Here is a 26,675-nt window from a genome sequence, read left to right on the forward strand (position 1 = left end):
GGGGGAGCTGGCCTCAGGGAGCAGGAGCTCTTTGCTCTTTGTGCTCCTCCCCAGGGCAGCTGGACTGGTGCCTGCCACAGCTTTAGGGTGGGCTCCAGCCCCCATCCATGCTGTGGGGGCTTCTGCACCCTCTCTGCCTGCCCGGGGGGGCTCTCGGCCTTTTCTCTCTGTGAGGATGCTGGCACAAGCCCTGCGAAGCCTTCCTGTTATCACCCTCTCTGTTCGTGTGTCTGGAGTGATTTCAGTTGCAAAGAGAGAGATGGTGGAGATCTCAGAGTTTAATTCAAGATTGTCATCCAGAAGTAATGAGGTAATTATCCTTCTAAATCTGTGTGTTGTGACGAGGCAGAAAACAACTTAGAGTCAAGCAGAGGTCATTGACTTGCTTTATTCTTGTTCAAGAATGCCAAAATGTAAATGATTACACTAACAGTGTGTCAAGGCTGTCAGTAAGCACGGAAACATGGCATGTATCTGTCCTGTCAGGAATGAAGATTTCGCTTTTGTGTGCTCGGGATTTGGTATGTTACAAACCAGTAGGCAGAATGAAAAGGAAGTAGCAGCTCCTGCATTGTCTGGGGTCCTCTGGCTGAGAACAGTTTTCTTTACTACCAATATCCTTAACAAAAAATAAATTTAAAAGCTGTGCAGGTAAACATGCAATTGGGGTTTGGTTTTGCACCAGCAGGAGATGGGCTGTAGGCAAATTGTGGCTACTGTGCCTACCTTCTGCCAGAGCGCTGGGGCTGCGGTGGCAGTTGTGAAGCTGCCCCCGAGGAGCACCAGTGCTGGGAAGTCCGGTTGGACCATGAGCCAGGGCCTGGGTCTTGCTTCTGAGGAAGCCTCCTCTTGTTTCAATAGCTCTTCCTGCAAAAATGAGATAAACTTGACTTTTCCTACTATGTATCTGCAGTGAGAAAGCAGCTGTAGAGATGCCAAGAGGAACCTGGGAGAAAATTGAAATGTGTGCTATTTTTTCCCCCCCTATTTTCCAATAGATGGAGGCATTCTTCATCTAGCAATATAAACTGCTAAGCCTTTAGGTCATAAACAAGAGAAATAGTTTAAATAATAAAATGCTGGGAGGGACGCACGTGTCAGCACCTGGAAGCCATGCGGACTTGGCAATAGCTCTTTTTGATCAGATGTCTCCATCAAGCTCCCCAAGCCTCCCTGCAGCGTGCAGGTAGCAAATTGGTACTGATGGCAGCATAATGAGCCTGGCCAGGAGAAACCGATGCCTGCTGTCGCAGCTGGGAACAAATCAATTAACGGGGCTGACCTGGGGAGAAGCAGGCACTGTAGGGTGGGCAGCCTGGGCTGTGCTGTTCTCTGCTTGTGCCATCTGCTTCTGGGGTCCCTGCATGCCCTACCCCATGGTGGGCATAGGGAAGGGCTGCTCCTGCCTCCTGCAGCTGCCTTGGAGAGGGGTTGAGTCTGGGGGATAGATGGCAGCAAGGCAGATGAGCTTGTGGAGAAAGGGGAAAGGCCCCGTGAAGAAAATGAGGACGTTTGCGCCTATAAAAATATGACACAGGTGGCTGTGAAGCAGGTAAACCTGGGAGGGGATTCAGAAGGATCAAGAAAAAAAGGCATATAATCACTTGCCTTGCCATGGAAACATGGGGTGTATTTGTTTTCTCTCCACGGTGGTGCTGCTTCTCTGGGAGGTTACACAGGTGGCTGCAAAGAGTTCGTTCCCATGTGCTTGTCTAGGGGAGGCCTGTGAATGCCCTTGGAAATAACCTTTATGTCTCGTTGATTTGATGGTTATGTATCTGAGGCTTTTCAGGACTCATAGTGGACAAAATATACCAAATTACGGAAACAAATTTTAATAAGTCCCAAGGTTGAGTCGAAGTGCTACTGTAGTTTGCACCGAGCTGTTGCTCTGGTTTTACAAGCAATTGCCCCCCTGATAACTAGAGCCTCTCCTTTGCTTTCATCCGGAGCAGATGCTGCTGCCTCAGGGTGCAGGGAGAGGAGACTGCAGCGATAACCTCAAGGCCAAACTCCTCGGCAAGCAAATTTCCAAGCTCCACAGTGTAGTGACTTAACCAAGTCATTTCCCTTAATGTACGTATTGTGACTTAGGGCTTTTTCCTCTGCCCCATAGCAGGGGGGCTGGCAGGCTCCGACAAGCAGAGTGAACTGGGCATCAGTGAGCAGTGGTGTCGGGGATGGGGTAGCACTAGCTTAGAGGTATTCTTCTGTTTCTGTAGCTAAATCTGCTGCTCCTGTACTCTCAAATGAGCACAGTACTGATTCACAGCCCTGTGTCATCCACAGCTACTTTTCATGCTGCGATCAGAAGGAGAGAGTGGGCAGAGGTTCAGGGCTTCACAACCAGGCTTTGCTTTAGAGATGCAGTCTCTTATTTAGACAAGGAACTGAGAACCAGAACCCAAAAATAAACAGCTTTTATCCTTTCATATCTTTGCAGCTCTGATTTTTTTTTCCCCTCCAAAACAAACATTCTCTCCTACATGTAAACGCTGACATTTCTTTCAATAAATTTCCAACAGAGGTTTGAAATAGCTGTGGCTTTGCAGAAAGCCACATTAATTGAATAATTTCTGCTTTTGACAGGCATTTGAAGACAGAAACTTGTCTGTGAGCAGAGTACCCATGGTTTTGCAGTAATAAGTCAGTACTTCGAGGAACTAAAATCTCAAGAATTCATGCTTTTTAGTGCTCTGTTTATGCTCCAGTTCATATTTGCACTGCAAATGATAGGTTTGTGTTTAAGGAATTGGTAAACTGTATTTGTGTATGGGAAAGCATCAACACTTACGAGTTGTGTAGAGCAAGTAGGAAATGAAACCCTAAGCCCCAGGGAAGCTGCCAAAGTTTGAATGGATGTTTTAGAATGGGGTACGTGTTCAGTCGTAACAGTTTTGCAAATCAAAATACCCAGGAAGGCTTCGGTTTAAGACGGAGCTGTTTTGTGTTTGTCACATCAGTCAAAACCATCCACTTTTACCTGGCTGAAGCTACGTGGTTCAGTTACAGCTCCACAGAAATGTGGGCCCAGTGGATCGGCCACCAAACTGTTTGGGGCAGGCTTTTTGTTGTAAGGGCTTTGGTCCTCCCCAGTGTACGTGAGGTGTGTGGCCACTCCAGGCTTCTTGGACTAAGTCTCCCTAGTCCCAGCAGTTACTCTGATTTTTCTGTTTGGGGAAATTTGTAAAAATTTGAAACTTGCTTGTGATGTTACATTGCGAAGCATGCCGGTCTGCTTTTTGTTTTATAAGATTAAAATATCGTCTGTATCCCTTTTCATATTTCCTTCGAGTCAGGCTGGAATTCCCAAGCTTCTCTTTCCCTCTCTCACTGTTGTAACCAAAAAGAATTAAATTTTGTCCAGTCTAACAACCATGACCTTTTCAATCTCATGCGCTTGTATTGAATTTCATCTGAGCTAGGGACTTTTCTTCTGACATCCAGAAAAATCTCTTTGCCCTACAAATAACTTTCACAAATGCAGAAGCCAGTCACTGATCAGAAGGGAGAAACGCCTGGAGCTTTGAGACTCGCTGTTCAGCTGGTGGCTGTCCACACGTGCACTGCTGCTAAGGGTGTCTGGAAGGAGGCTGTATGCAATCGGTCCCTTCTGACATGGGGATGTCTGGGGCAGGGAGGGGATCTGATCAGCAGAGGCTGAGCAGCACTTAATTTGTTCCTATTGATCTTCCAGCAGAGGCACCAGGCACTGTGATCAAACACCGGGCTGTTGGACTGAGATAAAAGGTGTCTGCTTCTAACGTCGTTGGCTAACAACACGGCTGCTCGTGGTGGAGCAAAGTCCCCTGACCCAGGGGTGAAGGTGAGGAGAAGCTCTTGGGTCCTTTGTCACCAGGTGGGGCAGGGCATGGAGCACACCCTTCAGTGAGCCCATGAGGATGGAGCGTGGGCTGCCTCCACTCTGGTCTGCAAGGGAGGTGTTTGCTGCGGAGCCTGAATTGTACCAGGGTGAGAGAGGGAAGGAGCTGAATATAGTGCTCAGCTGGTGGGCAGCTAGTCAGGCAGGGGGAAATGAAGGCAGCAGAGATGTCCTCTCTGTCCTAAGCAGGCTGGGATGCTCCGTGTTTATGATTTTTGTGAGTTTGGAGCCTCACGCAGCAAAAATGACTAGTTCTTGCAAGAAGCGTGCCATATGTTGTTGCATATGGCTGAAACATCTGCATACGTACCCAGGGATCTGAGAGATGTGGGCAGCTTCTGTTACAAATCTAGCAGTGAAGGAATTATCTGTTGGATTTATCCATTTATTTATTTATTTTTAACCTTTAAGGCCTTAATAATATAGTGGGTAGAGCTCTTGGAGGGAAGTTGTTTTCCTGGCTTTGTCTTGACGGGATTTCATGAAACCTGCAGTGAGAAGTGCATATAGAAGGTACTGACAGCTGTTTGTCCAGGAGCTACCAGTGCTCCAGCCACCTCTAGGGATGTGTAAAGACTGAATGAGTTGTCCAAAGTTCTTCCATAAACTGCTACTACCAAGAAAGCAGCAATAGGAAACAACAGATAGGACACTCAATCTAAAATCATTCAATCTAACAGATATTTTTGCATCTTCCATCATCCTTTTTGTCCAAGGCTGATTCCTGTGATTAGTGTATGTGATTTCTTTATACTATACTACAAAGTACAGAGCATCTAGTGGTTATATCGTTAAGGTAAGGAGTTTTAATAGGATTACAAAAAAGGTGAACAAAAAAATATCTGTAGTCATAGTAGCTCAGATGCATTGGGATAAAGCCTGCTGGCCTTCCTGCTTAGAGATGTTCACTGATAGTACAAGACTCTTGGAGCAGTGGCAGCAGCAGATCTGTTGTTTGTAGGTGGGAATTTTTCTGTTTTTGTCAAAGTTACGGGGTTTTCATGAAGGAGTTTATAAGGGACCAGAGATACTGATTCTTTGCTGTGTTCATACAGGAAGGCAATCCCTTATCCTGGCAAATGGTAAGGGTAAATACCACAGATTGGTGAAGAAAGTGATGTTTATGTGGTTCCCAGCTGAGCTAGGATGTGGAGCTCCTGAGGAGCCCTATCATGGGGATCTGAAGCATAAAGTGCTTTTTCTAAGCACATGCGAATGCAAAAAGACTGACCTCCTTCAGTTGTATTTGCGGTGCAAAATTCTCGATCACGTGTAAATTCCCCCAAACTTTTAAACAGATGGTAGCAGATGGTGGAGGTGGATAGGGGGTGAAGAGATGGAAAATCATCTGACAAAGCAAATGAAGGAACCGATTGAACTAGTCCTTAACTATAAATGTATTCCAGGCAGCGTTCTGCAAACCTCCTTTCATCATCCTACGGAGGGTGGACTACTGATGGGGTGAGGCATATGGAAGGTGGGGGAAGGTGAGTCACCCGCGCTTTGTTCACGGCTTGTGCTGCTGCTTCTTCACCTGCATCCTCCCAGTTCCCACATGCAAGAAAATGGGATGGTAACACACGTGGACCCAGTGGGAATGTCTAAAGGTGGGTGCCTGCAGCTTGCTGTTACTTTCTCTAGCCTACAAAAGGGCCACCTGGCAAAAAGCTGGTGGTACATGAGGGCAAGGCTGTGTTTATGCTGCTCCAGGAGGCTGCCCAGCTACCTCCTGAATAGCACTTCTGCAAAAGTGTTGAAGGCACGTGTCTGTGCCGTTTTAATGCTCCAGCAGAGCTCCTCAGCACTACGCCTGACAGGGGAATGATTGAATGTATTTCAGCACATCAAAGAGTTGACTACCCGTACAGGCGTTGCACCCAAACCTCTCCAACTCACTGCATTGTTTCAAGACAGCTATAATTAGGTATAATAACTGCAATCAGAATTAAAGCTCCTCGTAATGGAGATACTTGCTTCTTAATTCAGTATTAAAATAGTCTATTTCAATATTGGATAAACACTTCAGAGAAATCAATGAGAAATATATTGCACAAACATCTGATTTGTGGATGGTCTTGGGTGAAAACTATTGGGGGGGAGATAAAGGAGCCCAGATTGAAACCCTGTACTTCAAAACAACATGAGCTAGGAAATAATGTCATCTGTTTATTCAGTATTGCTTGCAACCTGCTATTATGTGTAAGAGAACATATGATTCCTACAGAAGGTTTCTTGGATGGCAGAAATTCCTAAATACTATTCTAATTATCTTATGCCAATAGCTTAGCATTTGTGGAAGGTATCATCTAATTAAACTAGAATTTTTAAGTATTAGACAGCCTGAAGACCAGTAATAAGAGACCAAGATCTGTCTGTATTGCAGATGGGATGTGCTACTCTAACGGTATGGCTTTAGGCAATATTTAATTGAGTAGTTAAACTATCTTTTCCAGATGGGAAAATAAGTTACTGCTCATCTCTCCAATTTATTTTAGCTACACATTGTTTACTGAGGGAGTGGCAAGGGAGTGTAGGACTTCCCCAAATATGTCCAGGATGATTTGTTCTCCCTGTACATCATAAATCTCTCACTTCAAGGAGAATGGCTTCTACGCATGCGGAGGATGGGGTATATATAGCTGCAGCTGTGCTCTCCTTCCTTCAAAGGATACGCTGCTGGTCATTGTGGTGGGATCACAGAGATCCAGTCTTCCAGTCCTGCTAGACTTTGCTGTGGGCAAATATATATGTTTAAAAAAATACATGTAATATATATATTTCAAAAATGCAGAACTGCTGTTTGAGAACTCTGCAGCCAGATCCGGAGTGCGTGTCCTGCTGGGGCTGTGCAGTTTGCCTGAGAAGCTTTTCCAAGCTCTGGGACAGCCTGAAAATCCTCAGTCTGACCCACAGCTTTTTGTAGCTTGTGATTATCTGGAGAAATTTTCAGTTTTCAGTCTGTTATTCCTCCAGTTGCCCCAAATAAGCACACAGAAATACACAGTATTGTCTGGTGCATGGGAGCAGAACTTAAACCATTAGTGGAAACTTTCAGTTAATTATATAGGCTCCACGTGATTTCAGATCTCCAAGCTGTACTTTTTCCACAGTCAAGTGTCCACTTCTGATTGTGGCTATGTGATGGTGTGTTAGCTTCAGTGCCTTATGCTGGCTGCAGGAGTACAGCTGATATTGGATCTGGCATTAAGTCTTCTCGGACGAAGTCACTCCTTGGAAAGTCCTGAGCAGATCTGAGTCGGTCGGCTGGGTTGGTGCCAGGCTGGTGTTTTGTGTCCTGTGGCTGTCATGTTTTTGATTGAGTGCTTTGAGCCTAAAAACTGATTCTTCCCATCTCGCAGAACCACAGCCTGTCCAAATCCTCCACGACTTGTGAATATTTGTGAACATAATAACACGTCTGTGTGTGTGGCAGAGTACTGGATTCAGTCTGTCCATTCCCAGACAATTCACAGCTTGCCTTCCACTTGGCCAGTTCTCCTACCTGCTGGGGGCTGACTGAGATAACTATATTCCCCCTGGGCAGCCTAACAATCTGCTGAAATTCTGGTGGGAAGGGGAGGGTGGAGTACTTCTAGGTGTGCACACAGCTGTTAGAGCCTTTCCTCCCTAAGTGCTTTGTAGGGCAGGAAGATCTTGTTGTTATTGGAGCGTTATGACACCTGAGAGTAACTTAAGGGACTAGAGAAAATGGCTTTTAAAATTCTAGGTGGTCTATTTTTTCCCCTTGGTAAAAGTATTTTGTTAAAAAGCTAATAAAAGGTTGCTTTAATGAGTATGGATGCTTTCATTGTGTTGCCCAGAAACTGCATGGGCTGTCTAAGAAGATGTCTTCAGGGGAAAAAGCTAACTGGAAAAGCAGACTGTGCAAAGCTCACGTCTCTGAAATGTTTCTCTCCAGACACGTTTATCAGAGTGCTTCTGAGCTGTGGAAATGCAGCGAAGTTGGCACGAGGCCGGGAAAGCCGTGCTTGGCCTGAGTTTTCATCTGCACTGATCCCTTCAGCGATCACAGGGACGAGCCGGGTGAGAGCTGAGCTGCTTCACACTTGCCTGGAGGTGTTGAACCTGGTGCAGAGACAGGTCCCTTTCAAGGGGCGAAGAAAATCTGTTTATCTGCTGAAAGGTCAGAGCCTCGGATGTGACTGAAGTCCCAGCGGAGGCTCTGTCACCACAGGCCTGCTCTGTGAGCAGGAGTTATCCCCTCCTGTTCTCCTGCTCTGGCAGCCAGCTCCTCTGCCTGTGACCTCGACCTTTCTTGCTTTTAACTAGACTCTGAGAGCCCTCCCGTGAGGAAGAGGTTTTCTTCTCTTGATCAGTTCCTCTTTTTCAGCCCTGCAAGTGCTTGGCTGCGGTGGAGCAGACTTTGTGAGGCAGCGCATCCGGGCTGAGGCCTGGGACCCTCACGCAGGAAGGGGTGAGGAAGCAGCCTCACCAAGTAGTGAGTTTCAGGCCAGAGACGGCTTCATCATCCTTTTAGAGTCCAAGTGAGCAAAAGTGGGTTCATCTGCTAGGGGGAATTCCCCTCTGCCAGCACCGCTACATCTGGTGTGGGAGTTGGCGCTTTCCTAAGCCCTAAATGAAGGTGTGATGGAAACAGCGCATGTTTCTGCAGTGGCAGTTTTATTTTTAAAACGAGTGAGCATAGCTGTTTTCTAAGCTGCCTGGAACATAAATTTAGTACACAGTGTCTGAAAGCATTTTACTAGCCAGCTCCTTTTCAACAAGCCTGTCTCTCTTAGCCCGGTTTAAGGGTAGGTCTTACAAGCCAAAGCACAGGTGTGGGACAGGAGCAGCGGCACAGTGAGGAATAAGGCTTGTTCTGCACCCACGACTATAAATCAGCAATAAATTCAATCTCCAAATGTATTTTATTGTATGTCCCTGCACATCCATAAATGATGTTTCACATTGGCATTACAGAAACACTAAGTACTCACTATTTCTACATTTTCTTTAATTAAAATGTATTTAAAGCCTGGGCGCAGGTCAAGATTGGATTCTAGTGATTTGTTGCTCGCAGTGGTGAGTACTTATTCCCTTTCAGCTCTTGTGCACGCTGCCTGACTGCAACATGAGAATTGTTTTATCTGTCTGGGTTTAAATTTGGTGGCTGAAATGTTTCTTTATTTAAAAAAAAAAAAAAAGGAATATTTTGCTAGCTAAGCCTTAACTTCAAAAGTGCTTTTCTTTGTCTCAGATTCTTCCTTTAGGATGGAGTACCCTGCTGTCGCCTGCAATAGGCTGCTTATTAGAACGACATCCTGATAGCAATGGGCACGGATCTGTTTCTTCTCCTGTGCTTTCTGGCTGGGCTGCTCCAAAGGCTGATGGATTTGGGAGCAGCTCAGATGCAATTCGGTTTTTGTAATGAGAAGCAAAGTTTGCTGGAAAGGTAGCACTTACCCCCTCCATCAGTCACAGCCAGAACAGATGAAAGCTGGATGAGGATGTGGTTAAGCAGGTGTGGGAGACCTGCTCCCCACAGAAACCTTAGGGACCAAAGGGAGCAGCAGGAGGGAAGATAGCAAGGTAACTGATGACATTGTCCCCTCTGTAGGCAAGCCCTGCAGAATGTCCCAAAAGCCCTGTGAAGTGCAGGCTCCCAGGCTTCAGCCAATGCATGCTCCTTCCAGCAAGTTCCCTCTCACCTGTGCAGCACCAGCAGGCTGATGTGAGTTATTATAGAAGTGAGTTATTTTAGAAATTCTGTTTAGGAGCTCTACTGGAGATACTTGCTTGTGGAAGCTGAGCTGAGTGGGTGGCTGTGACTGCCAACAGAGCTCCAGTGCAGAAACACAACCGTGCTGAAGAGCTCTTAGTCATGCAACAAAGAAGCATCACGTAAACTCCAGCCTCTTGTCTCTTGTGTACGAGAACATGAGGAAAGCAGTGATTTTGTGGAAACTTGTGATTTTGTGATTTTTTTTGTGAAAAATCCAAATCATAGGCGGAGTCTGCCCCATCTCTTTTCTCTCTGAATCTCTTGGGTGATGGCTTAGAGCTTCTTGAGGGAAAATAGAGAAGAAGTATCATCAAACCAAAAAAGCAATGCAACTTTTTAATAGATCCACAGCCAGGGCATTGCTTCTTTGTGCCTGCTCCTCAGTGTCCTCTGCTCTAGCTCTTGCTCTGTATCTTTAGCTGCTCTTGTCATTGTGCTGTCTAACATGTTGGCTGTGTGTGCTGCTTGAGCTCACACCTCCCGTCGTGGAGTGGCACTTAAAAAGTCTGTGTAGCAACACAACTTATTTTATTAAGTTTTAGGACTGTGTTTTATGCTCTGAAGGAACGCTTTCTTCACATAAATGCTTTGACATTTTTATAGAAATGGCTATAACTGTGTTATTTCATGTGGGGAGGAATTTATTAAGCCTGGATCTGGATCTCATTTTTATGCTATGCAAATGAGTAATAACAAGCCTTCTTCATTACCAGCTCAGGGCTTAGGCCATGGCTATTAAATTCCCACCTTCCCTTCAGTCTGCTGCTATCAGACTGCCACGTTAGGCTGCAGCCTCATGAGAATTCATAAAACCAGCCCGGCCTTGTGTTGGAGTACGAGGCTGCAAAATTAAAACCTGAGCAGCAGAACACGGTATTTCTTTGCCTATTGAGAGGAGCAAGCCAAGGTATTTCAGAGCGTGATCGGTTGAACAAGGGATGACACCACCTTGATTACTTGTGATTATGAAAAAATCCACAACAGCCAATACGGTGGGGGAAAGCATAAAGGTCCGTTTATCTCACTGCTCTGGTCTGATCACATGTTAAGCAGAAACACCCTGGTTTTTGTAGTCCCCGGAGTAGCTGCCATTGCACACCACTGTTAACGTGTTTGTTTGGCAGATAGATCATCAGTGGCGTTTATGGGTTTTAAACTACATGGATGCAAGTTGAGGAACTAAAACCCAGCTTTCTCTCCCCTAGGTGATTTCACTCGCCAGAGACTGACTCTCTTTGTCCCAATTATTTTGAGTTGAGACTTTAGAATTTTGGTCCCAGAAACAGAGCCTATTTCTCCCCAGTCAGGGATGATGACCCCAACCCCTAAAACAGGGCAAATGTGCTGGGCAGAGTAAATGAAGAGGATAAATGGATTGCTGCTCTGGCTTCTGTGAGCTCTGAAAATACCAGTTGAGTCAAGTCCCGAAGGTGAGAAAAGTAAGAGGAACATCTTATGTGTGCATGGGGGTGGGATTTTGTGTGGGCTAAGCACCAAATGTTTGGCCTCTCATGGATCCAGCCCTGCTGGTCTGCAGTGACGTGCTAAGTGATAAAATACATATCCGAGGGAGTTCCTGGGAATGGTTTGGTGAGAGAAAGGGAGAAGAAAAGAGAGAGGCCTTCCTGTGAGCTGCATTTTCTTCACAGGGGAGAGCTATCAGCGCTCTTCCCAGAGCAATTCCAGGAACTGTAATTATGTTTTTGTGTATCGAAAGAGAAGTGTGTTCATACCTGACCTGGTGTCTGGGGAGATGAGACGTTCTGTCTTGGGAAATTGTCACCTTCTGGCTGGCTACTCTCACACAGCTATTGCTGCACACAGATGTCCCCTACGGTGTGGTCACAATAACCTGCCAATATTCACCCGAGGCAACAGCAATCTTTTCTGCTTTCATGGCCTTTAGGTCAGACTCTGGCTGGTCAAACAGAGGTAATGCTAGTGGGACAGATTCTTCAGATCTCAGGCTGTAATTTCCATAATACAGCATTACATTTAAAGTAATAATAAAAAATTGTATCACAGCAAAAACCACAGATTATTTAGATAGAGGGCAATTACCTGTACTAGTCTAGACTGGATATTAGCACCAACGTCCCCTGCTGTCCCTAAACCCCTGCACAACCTTCTGTTAGCATCCCGCAGCCCCAGCTGTAAAGCTGTAGTACCTGGAAATGAAAAGTGGAGGCTGGATTATAAGACATGGCATCATTAAGCTAACTTTTTTTTTTTTTTCCCCTTAACAGCCAGAAATGATTTTTTTTGAAGAAGCGTGCAGCCTGCCTCCAGAATGAGCCTTAAAACGGTGCAAGGCAGGTAAGTGCCCCCCGGCCGTTCATTCCCTGCTGAGCAGCACCACCTAGAGGCTGAGCCGGGCTGAGCCGAGCTGAGCCGGGCTCTGGGGGCAGGGGCAGCCCGGGCAGGACCCGTTGTGTTGGGGACGAGGCTGCGGGGAGCGGCTGCATCCCCAGCTCCGCGCTTGGGTCCGCCGACAGAAGCGGGGCCCCGGGAGGAGCTGCAGGCATCGCTGCCAGCCCGAGGGAAAGAAATCCCCTCTGATGTTTGGCTGTATGAAAGAAGCAAGCACCAAAAGCATGCAATATCTGAATGCCTAGCTTTGGGATGTCAAAATGCAAGCCCAGTCCCTCTGATCCTGGCTTGCTAAAGAGGCTGGTGAGTGCTGATATGGTCAAGCACCGGTTGCCTTCAAATAAGGGAAAAAGCAGCTCCAGCCCAGGTGCCACTGACAGGGTGTTTGCTAATCCCATGTACTCAGAAATAGGTCAACAGCAGTGGGAGTCCGAACCTGGGAATTCAAGGCTCAGAGTTAACCTCCACCTCATCAGGCTGTATCTCCCTGAGCCATCACCCATTGCCATTTAGCACAAATTATAGTTTTATATAAGAAAACACGGGATTTTATTTGCAGTCCCTGAGCATTTCCAGTGTCTCAGCTTTGGTCTGTAATCTGCTTGCTGCTCCTCTCGCAGGCTCATGGCGGTGCTGGCAGAAGGGAGCTCCCAGCCGAGCGCTGGCCCGTGGCTTTATGCCACTGACCCTTGAAACCCCCAAGAGCAGAGGTTTCACCATTGCTCTTAGGACAACCTGTTCCCGTGCTGCGTAACCCCCCCAGTGGAGAGTATTACATCCAGGAATTGCCTCAGTCCCCGGGGTGTCCAACAGCAGTTTTAGTTCTGTAGCTAGATAGCAGATTTGAAATATGTATCAGCATTAACGGCAGCTCTTTCTCTCTGTGTGACCCTCCACCTTTCCCTCTCTCGCTTTGCTCCCATAAGCTGTTAGTTGAGTCTCCTCAGACCGGTGTCAGAGGTTCCTCCTGTTTCCTGGTGGCCGCAGCTCTTCCTTTCAAACACAGCAGCGTGTTTGCTAGTTACTGCTCTGATGGGAAAGATCACAGTTTCACCATGGCAGAGAAAGGAACACCCTGATCCTTAATTAAGTTTCCTGATAACCGCAGTTACATCACACTTCTATCCATTTTTCAGTGTATCAGATTAATTTTTGAATGGGACCTTCTCAACTGAAGGAGGATTGACCAAAAAAATAAAAATACAAATGTTTTTTTTTCCTCTGGGTGCAGCACTTCCCGTGTCTTAATAGGAGATTATATGAAATGCCCATCAAAGGCCAAATTCCTGCTAAGCCTCAGCAGAACCAGTAACAAGCAAAGGAAAGGACAGCAAGAGAAACGCCTCCCTGAAACAAAGAGGCATAAGATTCAACAAAACGTGAGGAGTATTTATTTAGAAAATGATTGCTGTATCACAGGCTGGCATCAGTGAAACAGAAGCATCCGTCATCTAGCCTTGGGCTACTGCTGAGCTCATGCTCAGACCGCTGTGTCCTGTACACGGTGTGCTCTGTGTGTGCCATTTGCTGCTGCCTTTGCAGCCTCCAAGCACAGATGTGGTTCTTTTGGGAAGTTTTTTGTATTTTACATTTTCTAACCTGTTTAATGCCTAACTTAGTGCCTGCAGTTTTTACTAAGAGGGGTTAATAAAGCTGTATTTCACACAGCAGCAAGTGGATAACTACTTCTGGGCCACTTCCACTACTTAAGAAGTCAGTTCAGCTGCAGATCAGGGAGAAGGGTTAGTGATCTTTTGCTGTCCTGGTGAAATGCTTGGCGGAGGGAAAGGGATGTTTTCTCATTTTCATGGGGATAACAGGAGTGTGCGCCTGTGTGGGGAGGGAACTCATGGAGCAGAGGTGTGAGGTAATGGAAAAAGTTATGATAGTGGAAAGCAAAGAAAATCTTGCCCAGACTTCTGCATCTCAAGGTCCTCTGAGGCTCCCTGATCTTCATCACCTTCTCAAAACATACAGGTCCCTACACGCAAGCCAATTACAGAGGCAGCACTGATGCCTTTGCCTGTGTGTGGATACTGAAAAGACTGGAGGTGATGAGAAATCTTCACTCAGAAGGGGAGGGGTCCTCATGTTGGAGGGAAAGGCTGAGAAATACCAGCCTCTGCAACAGGCAGGCTGCCTCTCCTCTTTCAATGTCACCCTACAACCACATCCCTTCCAGCCAGGGTCTGTGGAGTGTTTTCCCTCACTGCCTGCTAGAGAGCTGCTCCAAGGATCCCTGCCCGTCCCTGTGGCTGCCAAGGGATCTCCAATAGCAGGCTCAGCAGCTTTTGTCCTGTTAGTTTATGCTGAAGATCTGAAGCCTATACATTCTGAACTCCTCTGAGAGCTTCAGTTGTCTTCCCATGTGAGAGTTAAATGCTGTGACTCGCTTCTCTGGTGAGGTCTCAGAGGAGCCATGGACAGGGCTTCCACATGTCCTGGGAGAGCATCGCTGGACCCAGTGCACAGGGAAGCTGGTGACTTCCTCCCATCTCTCTGGCTCACCAGCCCTAACTTGGCTCTCACAGATTTACCTATCTCCAGATGGGAAGATCTCCAAATCCCCATCTTTTCATGGTCCACATCCTTCCTGTGGTTAAAAACCAAACAGATGTATACTTGTCCTCTACACCATGCAGTCACAGATTTGCCATCATTTGAAACAAGGGCACATTATAAGTCACTACAAGCGTAGAATGAAACCTTCCCTGCAGATACTTGACTATACAGTTGTACAGTGGCTACTGCTGAGTGACATGCGCTATGTTTGCCTTTTCCCAGGAACAAAGTGGTTGTCTGTGCTCTGGTTAAAGCAAAACGTTTAGCTGGAGAGCCCTGGGAAGCAACAGAGGACAAGCTGTTGATTCACTCTGCAGCATCTGCCTGGTGAGTTGCTCCTCCTTGCACCCAGCAGGAAAGCTGGGCAAAGAAAGAGGCCTGACTTGTACCTTTCCATCCTTACTGGTGGAAAAACTATGAGCTGCACTATTCAGGAAGTTAAACGCAGACCATTGTGGCCTCCTTTGAGTAGTATTCATTCACCTGGAAGCCAAACTGAGGCTCTAGACGGACCCAAATATCTTTTGGGTAAGTACTGGATCAGAACAAATAACTCCTGTCAGTGTAGCTGACCTTGGAGAATTTTATTAGCTAATTAAGATGCCACACGCAAAGGGCAGATTGAAACTACAGTCTCAGTTAAAATTTAGCTACTCTCTTAATTGAGTTGAAGAAGTCTGGCTTACATCCTAAGCTGTTGGCATCCTGTATTGCTGTAAGAATATTACCAATCATTTTATTGGAGAATGCAAATATTATCAATGTCATACTGATGGATGGCCTAGCATGTAACAGGATAGGGGAAAAGCTGGTAATTTTATAAAATTGTATAAATTCTGCAGTGGGTTTGGCCCAGCATACTGGATCTCTGCGGTGGTTTCGAGGACACAGGATGAACAGGGACTGTTTGCTTTGTCAGTTCCAATGAAAATAAAATCGAGATTTTCGGGAGCAGGGAGAAGGAAAAGCAATTTTCCTGTAATTGATGTTGTGAAGCTCATCAGAGATCCTCCACTTTTAAGACTGTTTCAGCAAAGAAATGACAGATTTTTAAATCCTCCCACACGGTGTATTCATATAGCAGTATCACTAATTGTTGTGATAGAATATTTACTCCTGAACACCGTCTTTCTTACATGTGCATGTGCTTGTCTGTATCTATCCATCTTTCTAAACACAGCCTTTCTGTTTAGCTTAAAAGTCTTATGGTTCACCTGAAACCAAAGAAGTATTTAGCTGAATTACGTTGCTCCATTAAGACCTGTTCAAAGATCTCTAGTCTCACAGACTCACGATGCTTGGACAAAGAATTCCCAAGGTGTTTATAAAAAGATAGTAAGAGGTCTGCTGCAAGCTGGTTGGAGTCAGAAACTTCTGATTTCTAACTCATTTGGAAGGAATTTTGGACTTTGAGAGCCTTTCCTAATCAAAATGAAGACTATATTTCATAAATTGGTTTATATTCAGAACAGAGAATTTGCATTCATGTAACTCAGTAGGCTATGGAAGTACTTTTACAGCTATACTGTCCTTTCAAGGGCTTCACGTTAAAAGTAGCAGATGTGATTGTATTATTATTACAGGTCTGCAAAGAGCACAGACCTGGGGAGGGGAAGACTTTCCAACCACTGTGCATTTGTGCATATGAATAATGGTAACAATTATACTTTCACTCCCCTTCTCAGCCATTCCTGATGGACTACAATCATGGCACTGAGATGTAATTTTTGGTTCATTATTTCACTCTTAGAGCCATCAGGCTGATCAGGTAACCTTTTCAAGTATTTGGGGATTTTTTTAGTTGTTTCTGACTCCACAAGATAATGGTAAAATGCGTTCCAGTTCTTTGCTGAAATAATGGGGCTAGATCCCTAGAGCGAGCTCTGAAGCAGGTGGGGAGCTGTGAATCTTCCCACATCAGCAGTGGTATCGGGACAGAAAACTAACAGCATCACCCTGTTGTCATCTGACTGCATGCAACGGGTGAAGAGGCTGTAACATAACAGCTTGGCCAACCCAACTGTCTGACAGCAGAAATCACTGTGACAGAAGGAAAGCCATGTGGGTATGGCTATAATCCAGCCCCACTACACAAGACCTTTTCCCTCTTATTTTCTGCTAATAATATCAGTCTCAAAGCTGAAGGGGAATGGTTCACGCTTCTGAAGGATTCACTGGAGATCTGGACTCTTCCTGCTGCTTCTGGGCTCACCTGTAAGCAAGACGTGGCTGTAATTCTGCCACAGAGGAAGTCTTTTGAAGGAAAAGGGCTGTCATCCCAGAGCAACATGGTATGGGCAGAGCTAATAAGCATAAATTCTTACGGTTCCCATTGCATAAAACAACATCCTCTTTATGAGTAGACATTACTCAAGCTATAAATCCTACACACGTTTCCATACTCTATAATAAACATCTCTAGAACTGGCCAGGAAACAGCTGCTTTTTCCAGTTTGTTTACATTTGTGGAGTGGGGGACCCCATTTAATGTTTGTTACACAACCCACTGCTGTTTATACTGATGGATCCCTCTTCCCTGCTGCTTCCAGTGCCCTCTGGCCCTGGCCACATCCTGCCCTGCCTAGCAGCGGCTGTACCAACCCTGGAACCTACTCTGCTGGTATAAGGAATTGTCTGGCTGTATTTGTTCAAGCCGACATCTTGCTTCCAGTGGTGCCTACGAACACTGCAAGAAGCAGCAGGCTTTTCTGGGCTGCCTGCTGGGAGCTGGAGCTGCCCGGCTGTGCCTGCTGGGTGCCTGCAGAGCGCTGGCTGCAGCAGCCCAAAGCCACTCCGGGGCCAGCTGGCAAAGACACCGTGCGGGTGACTGCAGGGAGAGCTCGTGCCTGTGCCTCAGCACTAATTGGTTCTCTGGTAGAGGGGCACGGAAATCCCCCAGAGAATCTCAGACTGTAGAGATAAACACCTAACACAGGGTAAACACAGATGGCTGGGCTATTGCTTCCATGCCTCTGTGGCTGGGATATAAAGATAGAAAAGTCTGCAATTTTTGCTGCTTTTTCTAGGCACTTGGAGCAGCCCAGTTGTACTGTCTTGGCTGGAGATTTTTTACTTTGAAATCATATGGATTACCTAGAAAAATAATCTCCCCTTCATGATAAAATCCTTTTGGCAAAGGTGAAGAGGCTTGTGGTCTGTCTCAGCTAAACAATACTGTCAATTTTTATTGAATAATCTACTGTGAAAGTAGTTGTGACTTTTTTTGTGTGCTCACGTGATCAAGTTACAGTCAATGAACAGATTTTTACCCAGCCTCGAGCTCAGAGGTAAACCCTGGATATGCTGATGCTGTGGGGAAACCCAGCCCTGCAAGGCTCTGCAGTTGAACTCGGTGCCGGGTATCACAGCAGCCTGCCCAAGGGACAAACCCTTCCCTCTGCAGCTCCCTGAGAAATGTCAAATTCTAAGGATTTTCTGATGTTGTCTGCTATGCTGGATTGGGCTGCTTGGCTCTTTTTTATTTTTTATTTTTTAAATTCTCTAGAATAGAAATGTCACCTCTGTGGTTCTCCATTTCCACAAAAAAAACTCTTTAATTTTTCCCAGAGCCAGCTATAAGCCCAATAGTAGAGGGAAGCAGCTGTGGTTTGTGTGCATCTTTTTTTCCTTTTTTTTTTTTTTTTTTTTTAAATAAAAGTACTCCTCAAACCTGCCAGACAAATCCACAACATCAGCTGCATAGTCAACCTTCTCTGGACACCACTAAACAATGTCACATACCTGCTTAATTCCTGGGGTAAGCATGTAACATATAAGACTGATTATATTTGCTGCTACAGACAAAGGGGATTTCTCCCTCTTTCACTCAATTTCAGTGTCTAGAGTCTCACTTGCAATGGGTAAGTACAGGTTGATTTATATCAGCTGTGGGAATGGAGCCTTTCCTACTCTTTTAATGCAGGTGCCTCAAGTATTTCACAATGCATGTGGAAAGCTGCTACTTCCATCAGTAGCCCTATGTTTTCTTTGCAAAATGACAGCAATTATAGTGGGAGGTGGAAATTAGACTGGGAGACTTCTAAGCTCCATTTGCTAATAAGGGCGTCATAGCTCTTTGCTCTAACTTATCCTGGGAATAGGCAACAGGATTTTAACAGGGACTATACCCCTATAAAGCCCATATAAATCGTTTATTTGGTAACCCAAAGCACCAGCATTACTCTAGTTCTAATTGCACGGAAGCTGGTGGCTAAGTCTGCAACACACTCTGTGCTTTGTTTTGAAAAGTTGGGCTTTGGGGCAGGAGTATCACGAAGAGTTAGCCAATTCTTATATTTTACATTTTCTGAAATGCATCTCTTTCTTCCTGGGGCACAGAGGTTCCCAAAACAGATATAATAGAGAGTTTTTTGCATCATTGCTGGAGCCATGATGACTTAAAGAAAATGAAAGAGGAAAGGTTTGGTAGCAAGAGGTAATATCTTCAATTAGATCAACTGGCATCATTGGAAAAAACGGACAGTGTTCCAGCGCAGAAGTCCTTATGATGCAGAAAAAGATTGAGAGCCCCTAGAATTGTCTATTTGTTTCCTCAACTCTATCAGATGGCGTAATAAAAGATCTTATCGCTTCCTACAAATTCCAGCTCTCTGTGTAGGAATTGTCCCTCCGCACTGCAAATCTGGTCACAGGCATTATGTATCTTCCTCTGACTACAGCAAACCATGGCCTGAAAAAAAAAGAAAAATCTCATACCTGCTCTTTCTTCTACACCAGCACCTCTGGGGCTAAGCACTAACCATGTTAAAACATTGGCTAAGTCTAAGTGTGTGGTTAACAGCCTCAAGGCTGGCTTTGCATGGCACTGCTTGCTCGCTACTAGCAAATCTCATTTCAAAAGCTGGACCCAGGGGGTCCCTCAGCACTTCTGCAGGATCAGCCCTTGTAACATGTGTCTGTTCTGGCCCTACTTTGGTCCCTTCCCTGCTCCAGCTGCTGTCCTGATCATCTATTTTGTATCTTTCATTTTGAGGCATTACTGAGGAAAAGAAAAAGCCTTGAAAATTACATGTTTTCACAAGCAGGTGGTTCTGTTTTTAAGTGCTATCTTCTAGGTTTTCTGCTCTCCAGCTCTGCACGTGCTGTGGGACTCCCTTTCTCCATCTGCCACTAGATGGTATTGCTCCGGCAGGCACTTCCCAGCTGCTCCGCACCTTCTGAGATGAAGCCCCCAGAACAGCAGCACCCGCAGTGCTCCTGCACTGCTGAGCACCCTGTCTGCACAGGCTCGCTTCTCTATTTTGGGGGTATGTGGCCAGGGCTAGTAGGCTAGCATGCTTCCTCACTGCAGTTGCCATTTCATGGACAAATGGGAATCCCTTCACCAGTAGGTAGTCCTTTTCCAGATTTTAAAATAAAGTAAATCCAGATCTTTTAAAAGAACTGAAACAAAAATGCAAACAAGAAGTTATTTTTTCACAGTTGTAAAACATTTATAATAATTTTGTATTTCCCTTATGTGCTCATGAACAGTAGTTGAACACGCAGAAAATTACTCAGCGAAATTGTTATTAGTCTAGTTGATGGAAGAATGTGATGAGATGCAAAGTAATTTTATATTAAAAAGTATGACTTGGGCTGTTAGGCCTTGAGTGATTTGCTGCCTTTTCACATTTGATATGCATCTCTATGGCAGGTTTATGTGAGACCATTCCACTTTCATGTTTCCTTGTTTTGTTACTAAGCTGCCTTATGTCACTGCTATTCCTACTGGGGAAGCAAACAGGAAAGCCAAAGCAGAAGTGGAAAGAACACCACATATCTACCCATTAAGTGTTCGTGGCACCTACTTTCATCCTTTTCAGTCGTCTGATTTATATCTTAACTATGCACCGGTGTTTTTGCCAAATTATTTGTAATCATTTGGTAATCTATAAATACACAAAACCTGCTCGCACGTTTGGGTTGGATTTGGCGAGTGGCTGGCTGGGGTCTGATCAGATATTCCCGAGCAGTATGAGGTGTGGAGGGGCTCGGGGCTGGATCTTGCTGTTTGAAGGAGGACAGCTGCCCACGAGGGAAGGATGAGGCCGCTGTTCCAGGTCCCGAGCTGTGTGGCACCGGGACAAGGAGCAGCGCCGGGTGCCTGCAGGAAAACACGGGGGAAAGTCATGTGTGGAGTTTGTGACTCAGAGCGTTTGCATCTGGCTTGGCCGAGCAGCGAGACAGCAACATGGATTTACCATAAAAGGGACAAATGTCTTATTGCTGCGGCGTGTGAGGTTCAATTAAGCTGCAGCGTTGAACCAAATGGCTCCCAGGAGCTGTGCATGGCGACTCGCAGCCCTGTGTGCTTATTCACTGAGCACCCACGGGCATGCCCGCGCACCAACGTCCCCTTTGGCTGCGGGAGGAACCATAACCAGCCCTTGTGTGTGCGTGGAGGCGGTGAGCTCCCCTCTGGGGGCTGAGAGGGCGCAACGAGACCCTCGCGAAGGGCTCCGGCCACCTCCACACCAGCACCGCCCCAACCCCCGAGGGGCGCCCGCTGCCTCCCCTCAGCGACTGCCCCCCCCACTCCCAGCCCGCGCTGCGGCTGCGCAGAGGCGCCCGCGGTTGCTATAAAGGCGGCCCCGCGCATGCGCCCGCCCCTCGGTCAGGTGACGGGAAGCGGCGGAGGGGCTGAGGGGCGGCGATGGAGCGCTACGACAGGGCGGCGCTCGGCGGCCTGCCCGCGCCCGAGCTGAGGTGCGGGGGGGCGGGGAGGGGATCCGGGGGGTGGAGGGGCCTGGGGGCGGCTCTCAGTGAGGCGTCGGGGTGGGGGGGGCCGGGGCCGGTACAGCCAGGCCGCTGGGGGGGGGCCCGGGCCTGGTCCTGGGCCTAAGAGGGGGGGACCCGGGCCTGGGGGGGACCCTGGGGATGTCCCTGGGGGTGTCCCGGGTTTGCCGTGGCCCCGGGCAGGCTCCGAGGCGCTAAGGAGGGGCGCCGTGCTGGGCCGGGGTGGTAGGTGGGCTGGGGGAGCGCTGGAAGCCTGCAGGAGGGGGAATCGTGCTCGCCAGCGCTGGGGCTATGGGTGGTTAGGTGGGGGTCGGCGTGTGGTGTCCGTGCGGGGGGGTGCTGGGGAGGCGTCTGAACAGGGAGCAGGCTCTAGTTTCTGTGCCTGAAGGATAGGGAAGGTTCAAAGGGGTCGTGTGTCCCACCCAGAGAACACTTAGGGCAAGCTGTAGTAAAGGGAAAGGTTCTGAGCAGCTTCTCTTTAAGCTATTTAATGTGCGACTTAAAGGCGTGTCAGTACAGTGGGGCCTAACTGGTAAAAAGTGCTGCTGGCTTTGATGTAAAAGCTGCCTGTGGCCACACGTCGCTGTCTTTTTGTGACCCTCAGAGAATGAGGTTTTGTTTGTCTTTTGCTTTCACTTTTCCAAAGAAATATCAAGGGTGGAACGTGACTTTATGCAGTATATCATGGGGCAAATATCTCTGGATAAAGCCTTTGAAATCTCTGTAGATGTCTGGGAGTTTTAAGAATTGTGCATCCCTGACTTGAATTGGCTTTGGTGGATATTTGTGCTTCAGTCTTAAGGACTTTGAAGGCCTTTGTGACTTTGCCATTGAGCCTGTTAGTCCTTGGAAGTCAGAAGGATATTGGTTGGCTTACATGTTTACTGCCACATAAAGTAATAAAGCCAGCAGAGCGGTTGAGAAGTGGTAAGAGCACACCAAAACAAGCTGTACCCGTTGTTTTGTAAATACTGAACCTGTTCTAGCAGACAAATTCCAGGGAGACCTTACCAGCTGCACACTCCGTCAGTATAATTCTCTTGGCCAAAGTCACAGAATCACAGACTCATCTAGGTTGGGAGAGACCTCCAAGATCACCTAGTCCAAGTTTAGGTCTGGGAAGGCAAAAAAAAAAAAAAAGTTACTGAGGCTTTTGTGTACTAGCTCGATGCTCTAATGCTACGGTTGCTCCAATTTTCTTAGTGAAAAGTGGAAAACTGTTTTAAATATAGAGGGATGATGCATAATAAAAAGGAACTTAATTTCCAATAGTAAGCTCTTAAAAGTCATTCCATGTACTTCCCTATCTGTCTGAGTTTGCAGTGTTTGTCATTTTCCTAGACTTGTAGTTAGTTTTTTCCAAAGGAAATAGGGAACTTTGGGAGTTCTGGTGTAAAATACGCATATGCACAACATACATAACAGTATCTAATGTTAGATATTTAATAGCGTTAATATGAAATTGCTACGTTGTTAGTGTTTGCAAAACAGTAAGAAGTCTAAATACTGTTACCTGCCTTGTTAGTGAACTTTAATGGGCAGAGTCACTGCATCAGTCTCAGTGCTGTGGCTTTCTGTTGCAGGCAGCAAATGCATACTCAGTCTTCACCACTTCCAGGTGCACTTAATTCCTGCAAAGTAAATGGCTTACTTCTCTGGTTCTTGTCCTGTGTCAGGCATGTATACTCTGACTTCCTTCTATGTGTAACTTTTCTTATTTATTTCAGAAATGAGGGTTCATTAACATCAACTTTAAGAACACTTCTGTTCTTCACAGCTCTAATGATCACATTACCTGTTGGGCTGTATTTTTCATCAAAGGCTTATATATTTGAAGGTAATTTTGTTTCTGCCAATTAGCATTACTATTACAGAAATAGGAAAAGTTCTCCTTCTTGTTTGGAATATTTATTTCCTTAAACAAAAAATCCTGTAATGTCTAACTTGAACTAGAAAGTCATATAAATATTTGATGCATCTTTCCTTGCGTTGTGGTCTGCAATTTAATATTTACTGTTTGTTCCGCAGTGGTTTTGTCATAGATGGGTACAGCATTCCCTTCGCCTAAAGGACATCTAATACCCCACTTCTTCAGAGTTGTACCAGAATTATCAGGGATATGTTTCCTGTAGCTGTTGCAAACTAATTGTTTTTTTCAAGATAGTTTAATGCTATTTACTGAATTTGTTTGCATTTCAAAACATAGCTGCTTTTAAGAGCCGTTTCAGTGTATAGCTAAGTTGGAAGGTCCTCCAGGATGGTTCTCCTTTGGTGTTTACTGCTATATGTAGTTCTGAAGGATGAAGCTGAAAGCTTGCTAAATAAATTTCAAGTGCATTTTTAGTGTATTATATTTTGTTGTGTGTTTTTTTTTTTTTAACCTTAGGTGTTGCAAGCTGAGCCTTAACTTTAGTTAATGGCAAGATCTGTTAGCATTGCTAGGATTGGATTTGTGTTTGGGAGGGTGTCGTTTTGGTGTTTGCCTTTTTGTTGTTTCTTGATGAAGAGAAATGATGTTTTGTCTTCTGGTATTTGAAGGCTTGTTTCATGTGAGAGGTATCATATATTTTAAGTGATGAGTTGTTTTACAGCTTAAATTTGGAAGGTAGAAGTTCTCTAAATTCTTGTTATACAGGCTTATTCTTTATAGCAGCAAATAAGCTATGTAATCATTTTGTCCCTCTATCTTCCTGACCCACAATGATTTACACTCGTGAAAAAAGGATATTGAGGTTTGTTTGGTGCTGGATAATAAAAAGTGGATGTTGTAGAACTCTTAGCTGTTGACTTCAAAGTCAGGGTATTATAAATATTTTGCGGTGTTGCTTTATTCCGGAAATATTTTCGAGGTCTGCAGTTATGGTGCATTCTTTCTATGAATCTTCCTGAGATCAGTCTTTTGATACAGCAATAAATGTAAATGTTGGTCTTTTGAAAAAGTTGTCATCTCCTATTTCAGCATTGACAACTAATACTCTTTCCTTCTCTTGTTTCCTCAGGTACCTTAGGAATGTCCAACAGAGACAGCTATTTTTATGCTGCCATAGTTGCTGTAGTTACTGTTCATGTGGTACTTGCTCTGTTTGTGTACGTAGCGTGGAACGAAGGTACTCGACAGTGGCGGGAAGGCAAACAGGACTGAAAAGAAAACCGTCGTCTGATACCTACAGACTGTACATACAATTTTTGCGGGTTGAATGAAAAACATTCTTCAAAATGTATAATACTTGTGTACAAAGATGAGGCTAATGTCTCGATTCTGTTCAGTTACAGTAAGACTTGCGCTTGTCCTGGATGTGTAGCAGTATTTTGTCAGATGCTGGTGGAAGTTGTACGTGGCTGTAGCCAGCTTCTGCTAGCATGAGCCAAGGAGGTCTTTACCTGAAATCAGAATGAAGTAATTACCTTAAAAAAAAAAAAATCATGTAACTCTTTTTGTCATTCTCTAGTGTTTTTCTGGCCTTTTCTGAGAATAATATTGGCATGAAACAAGAGTTACATTTTCAAGTAACTGAATTGCTAGTTAAAAGGCAATATATCTGACTTACTGTCCAATTAAATTCACGATGGGATTTCTTAGTTTCCCCACTTACGAGCATACAGTCCAGCTGTGCATTCTTTTGTGCTAATTCCTCAGGTTTCTACATGTGTGGTTGCTTTGTTGGCAGAGGTGGAATAAAGGCGATAACTGAATTGGCAGCTGTTTGCAGTGCTGTACTGGGCAGAATCTTTTTTACCTTTAGGGACTGAAAGATGTCAGAAAAAGCTGAAGATGTTCTCTGAAAAACTCATAAAGGAGCAACCTCTGAAGTCTGTTAAAGTATTCTGACTTTCCTCTCACCACTATACAGGGCTGCTTTCTGACGTCTGTAATTCGCTTTGTTCAAATTACAGATAGTCATGCAGGGTGAATAGGTTATTTAAAAAGTAACGCGTGGTTAATGTGCTCAGTGACCCTATAGTGCAGTTACAGTTTGAGTCAAAATACTAGACAAGTTTTGTCTTCTATTAGGGGAAATTACGCCTCGAGGAAGGGAAAAAAATAGTATTTTTGAGTTTAGAAGTAATTGCAACAATAGAACTGGTTAGGAATTCACATGTCGTGTTCCTAATTTGGAATACTCGCTTTTTCTCATCTTCAAATGTAACTTTTGATTATGGTGTAAAATTTAATGTCTTAATTTCCTTTTGTAATGTTTTGGGAGCAATTGTCTTAGTGCAGCGCTCATCTTTCCACTCTTCTACAATTAATTTTGATGAAGCAAAAGAAATGACATAATATATTTTTATGTCCTTACCCCTGTGTATGTTCTTGATAATTGCTGAAGGATGTGACTGGACTGCCTGTGGTGAAGGAACAACAGTAACAGCTATAAGAGCCCACACGAATGGGCAGTAGAGGAACAAGATGTAAGGGAGAAAACAAGCTGTAGCCGTCTGCACATGTCCTTTATGAAGCAAAACACAAGTGATCGCATTATGGCAAATTTGTTTCTCTTCATAAATACAAACTCGTACAGGTTGAATTGATGCAATATGTTGATCTTTTTTTTCCCCTCAGTTGTGTGTGAAAACTTTTTGTAGTAAAACCATGGTGAAATTTGTGTTATAGAATAATAAGTTGAATTTCATTTCTCTGTTGTGCTGTGCTAGCGAGCTCCATACTCTGCAGATAAAAGGTTCCAGCAATACGCAGAACTCTGCTAATGCTATCAGTTGCTTTTAAGCTATTGTACTTGAGGTCTTTCTGTTAATTTGAGTTTTCCAATTCGTTGTATTAGTTGAGCATTTTTGGAAGTGTTTTGCTTAATAGAGGACTTGGAATGATTTTGTTGCTACTTCTGTCTTTTGTAAAACGTACCCATAAATGAGACAAATCAGGTATCCATGCGCAGGAGCTAGAAGAATGTGTTTGCAGGGCTCATTCCTCTTACCTTCGCCCCAGCCCTGTGTGTGTGCAAAAACACACACCATGTACTAGGATGTAGTTGAAGCATCAGTAAGGAAACCTACAGAGGAGTGTAATGCTAGCACAAATCAGTCTTTACGTTGATTTTGGAAACGTTAACTTTTCTTATCCAGAAGTCCATTGCTAGGTTGCTGCCAGCAAGCTGGAGAACGGCGTCATAGCCCCAAAATACAAATTTCAGTAGTTTGTACATTGCCATGTTGGCTTCCTGTTCTCCAGTTTAGAGATGCTGTAGAACAAATACTGCTTTTTACTAAGGAACTACCCTGCAATACAAGGTCCAGTAAATAAATGCTTGTGCTGAACAATTTTTAAGTAATATCTTTAATAATGCTCATGAATAGCACAGCTTACAAGTAGATCAGCTATGGCATTGTTCAATAGCCACGTTCATTTATAATAGGGTATAA

At 45.2% G+C, this 26,675-nt stretch overlaps 1 protein-coding gene and 1 long non-coding RNA gene across 5 annotated transcripts in view; both read left to right on the forward strand.

Annotated features, from left to right (window-relative positions):
* LOC121077206 overlaps window positions 1-18,198 on the forward strand; it is an 84,869-nt gene extending 66,671 nt beyond the window's left edge. For 2 of the 4 annotated variants that reach the window (XR_005823952.1, XR_005823949.1), the window contains exons 2-4: window positions 3,698-3,826; window positions 11,873-11,942; window positions 14,781-18,198. This is a non-coding gene — a long non-coding RNA (uncharacterized LOC121077206). Of the gene's footprint in view, window positions 1-2,608; window positions 2,737-3,697; window positions 3,827-11,872; window positions 11,943-14,780 lie in introns of those variants that run through there. The other 2 variants (XR_005823950.1, XR_005823951.1) reach the window with 2 other exon arrangements.
* A 2,917-nt stretch (window positions 18,199-21,115) lies between these two features.
* Window positions 21,116-26,123, forward strand: VMA21 (vacuolar ATPase assembly factor VMA21). Its single transcript, XM_040572196.1, has 3 exons — window positions 21,116-21,266; window positions 23,024-23,133; window positions 24,296-26,123. Exons 1-3 carry the CDS (start codon window positions 21,214-21,216, stop codon window positions 24,436-24,438), a joined length of 306 nt encoding a protein of 101 aa, XP_040428130.1. The 5' UTR covers window positions 21,116-21,213; the 3' UTR covers window positions 24,439-26,123.
* The last annotated feature ends 552 nt before the right edge of the window (window positions 26,124-26,675 follow it).

Source organism: Cygnus olor, chromosome 13 (genome assembly GCF_009769625.2).
Source record: "Cygnus olor isolate bCygOlo1 chromosome 13, bCygOlo1.pri.v2, whole genome shotgun sequence".
NCBI classification, from domain to species: domain Eukaryota; kingdom Metazoa; phylum Chordata; class Aves; order Anseriformes; family Anatidae; genus Cygnus; species Cygnus olor.

Excerpts from the sequence above, each read along its gene's own strand:
- VMA21 (XM_040572196.1), top strand. The coding sequence starts at position 21,214 with ATGGAGCGCTACGACAGGGCGGCGCTCGGCGGCCTGCCCGCGCCCGAG. Across the intron at positions 21,267-23,023 it reads CTGCCCGCGCCCGAGCTGAG|AAATGAGGGTTCATTAACAT; the intron begins GTGCGGGGGGGC and ends TATTTATTTCAG. Across the intron at positions 23,134-24,295 it reads AAAGGCTTATATATTTGAAG|GTACCTTAGGAATGTCCAAC; the intron begins GTAATTTTGTTT and ends TTGTTTCCTCAG.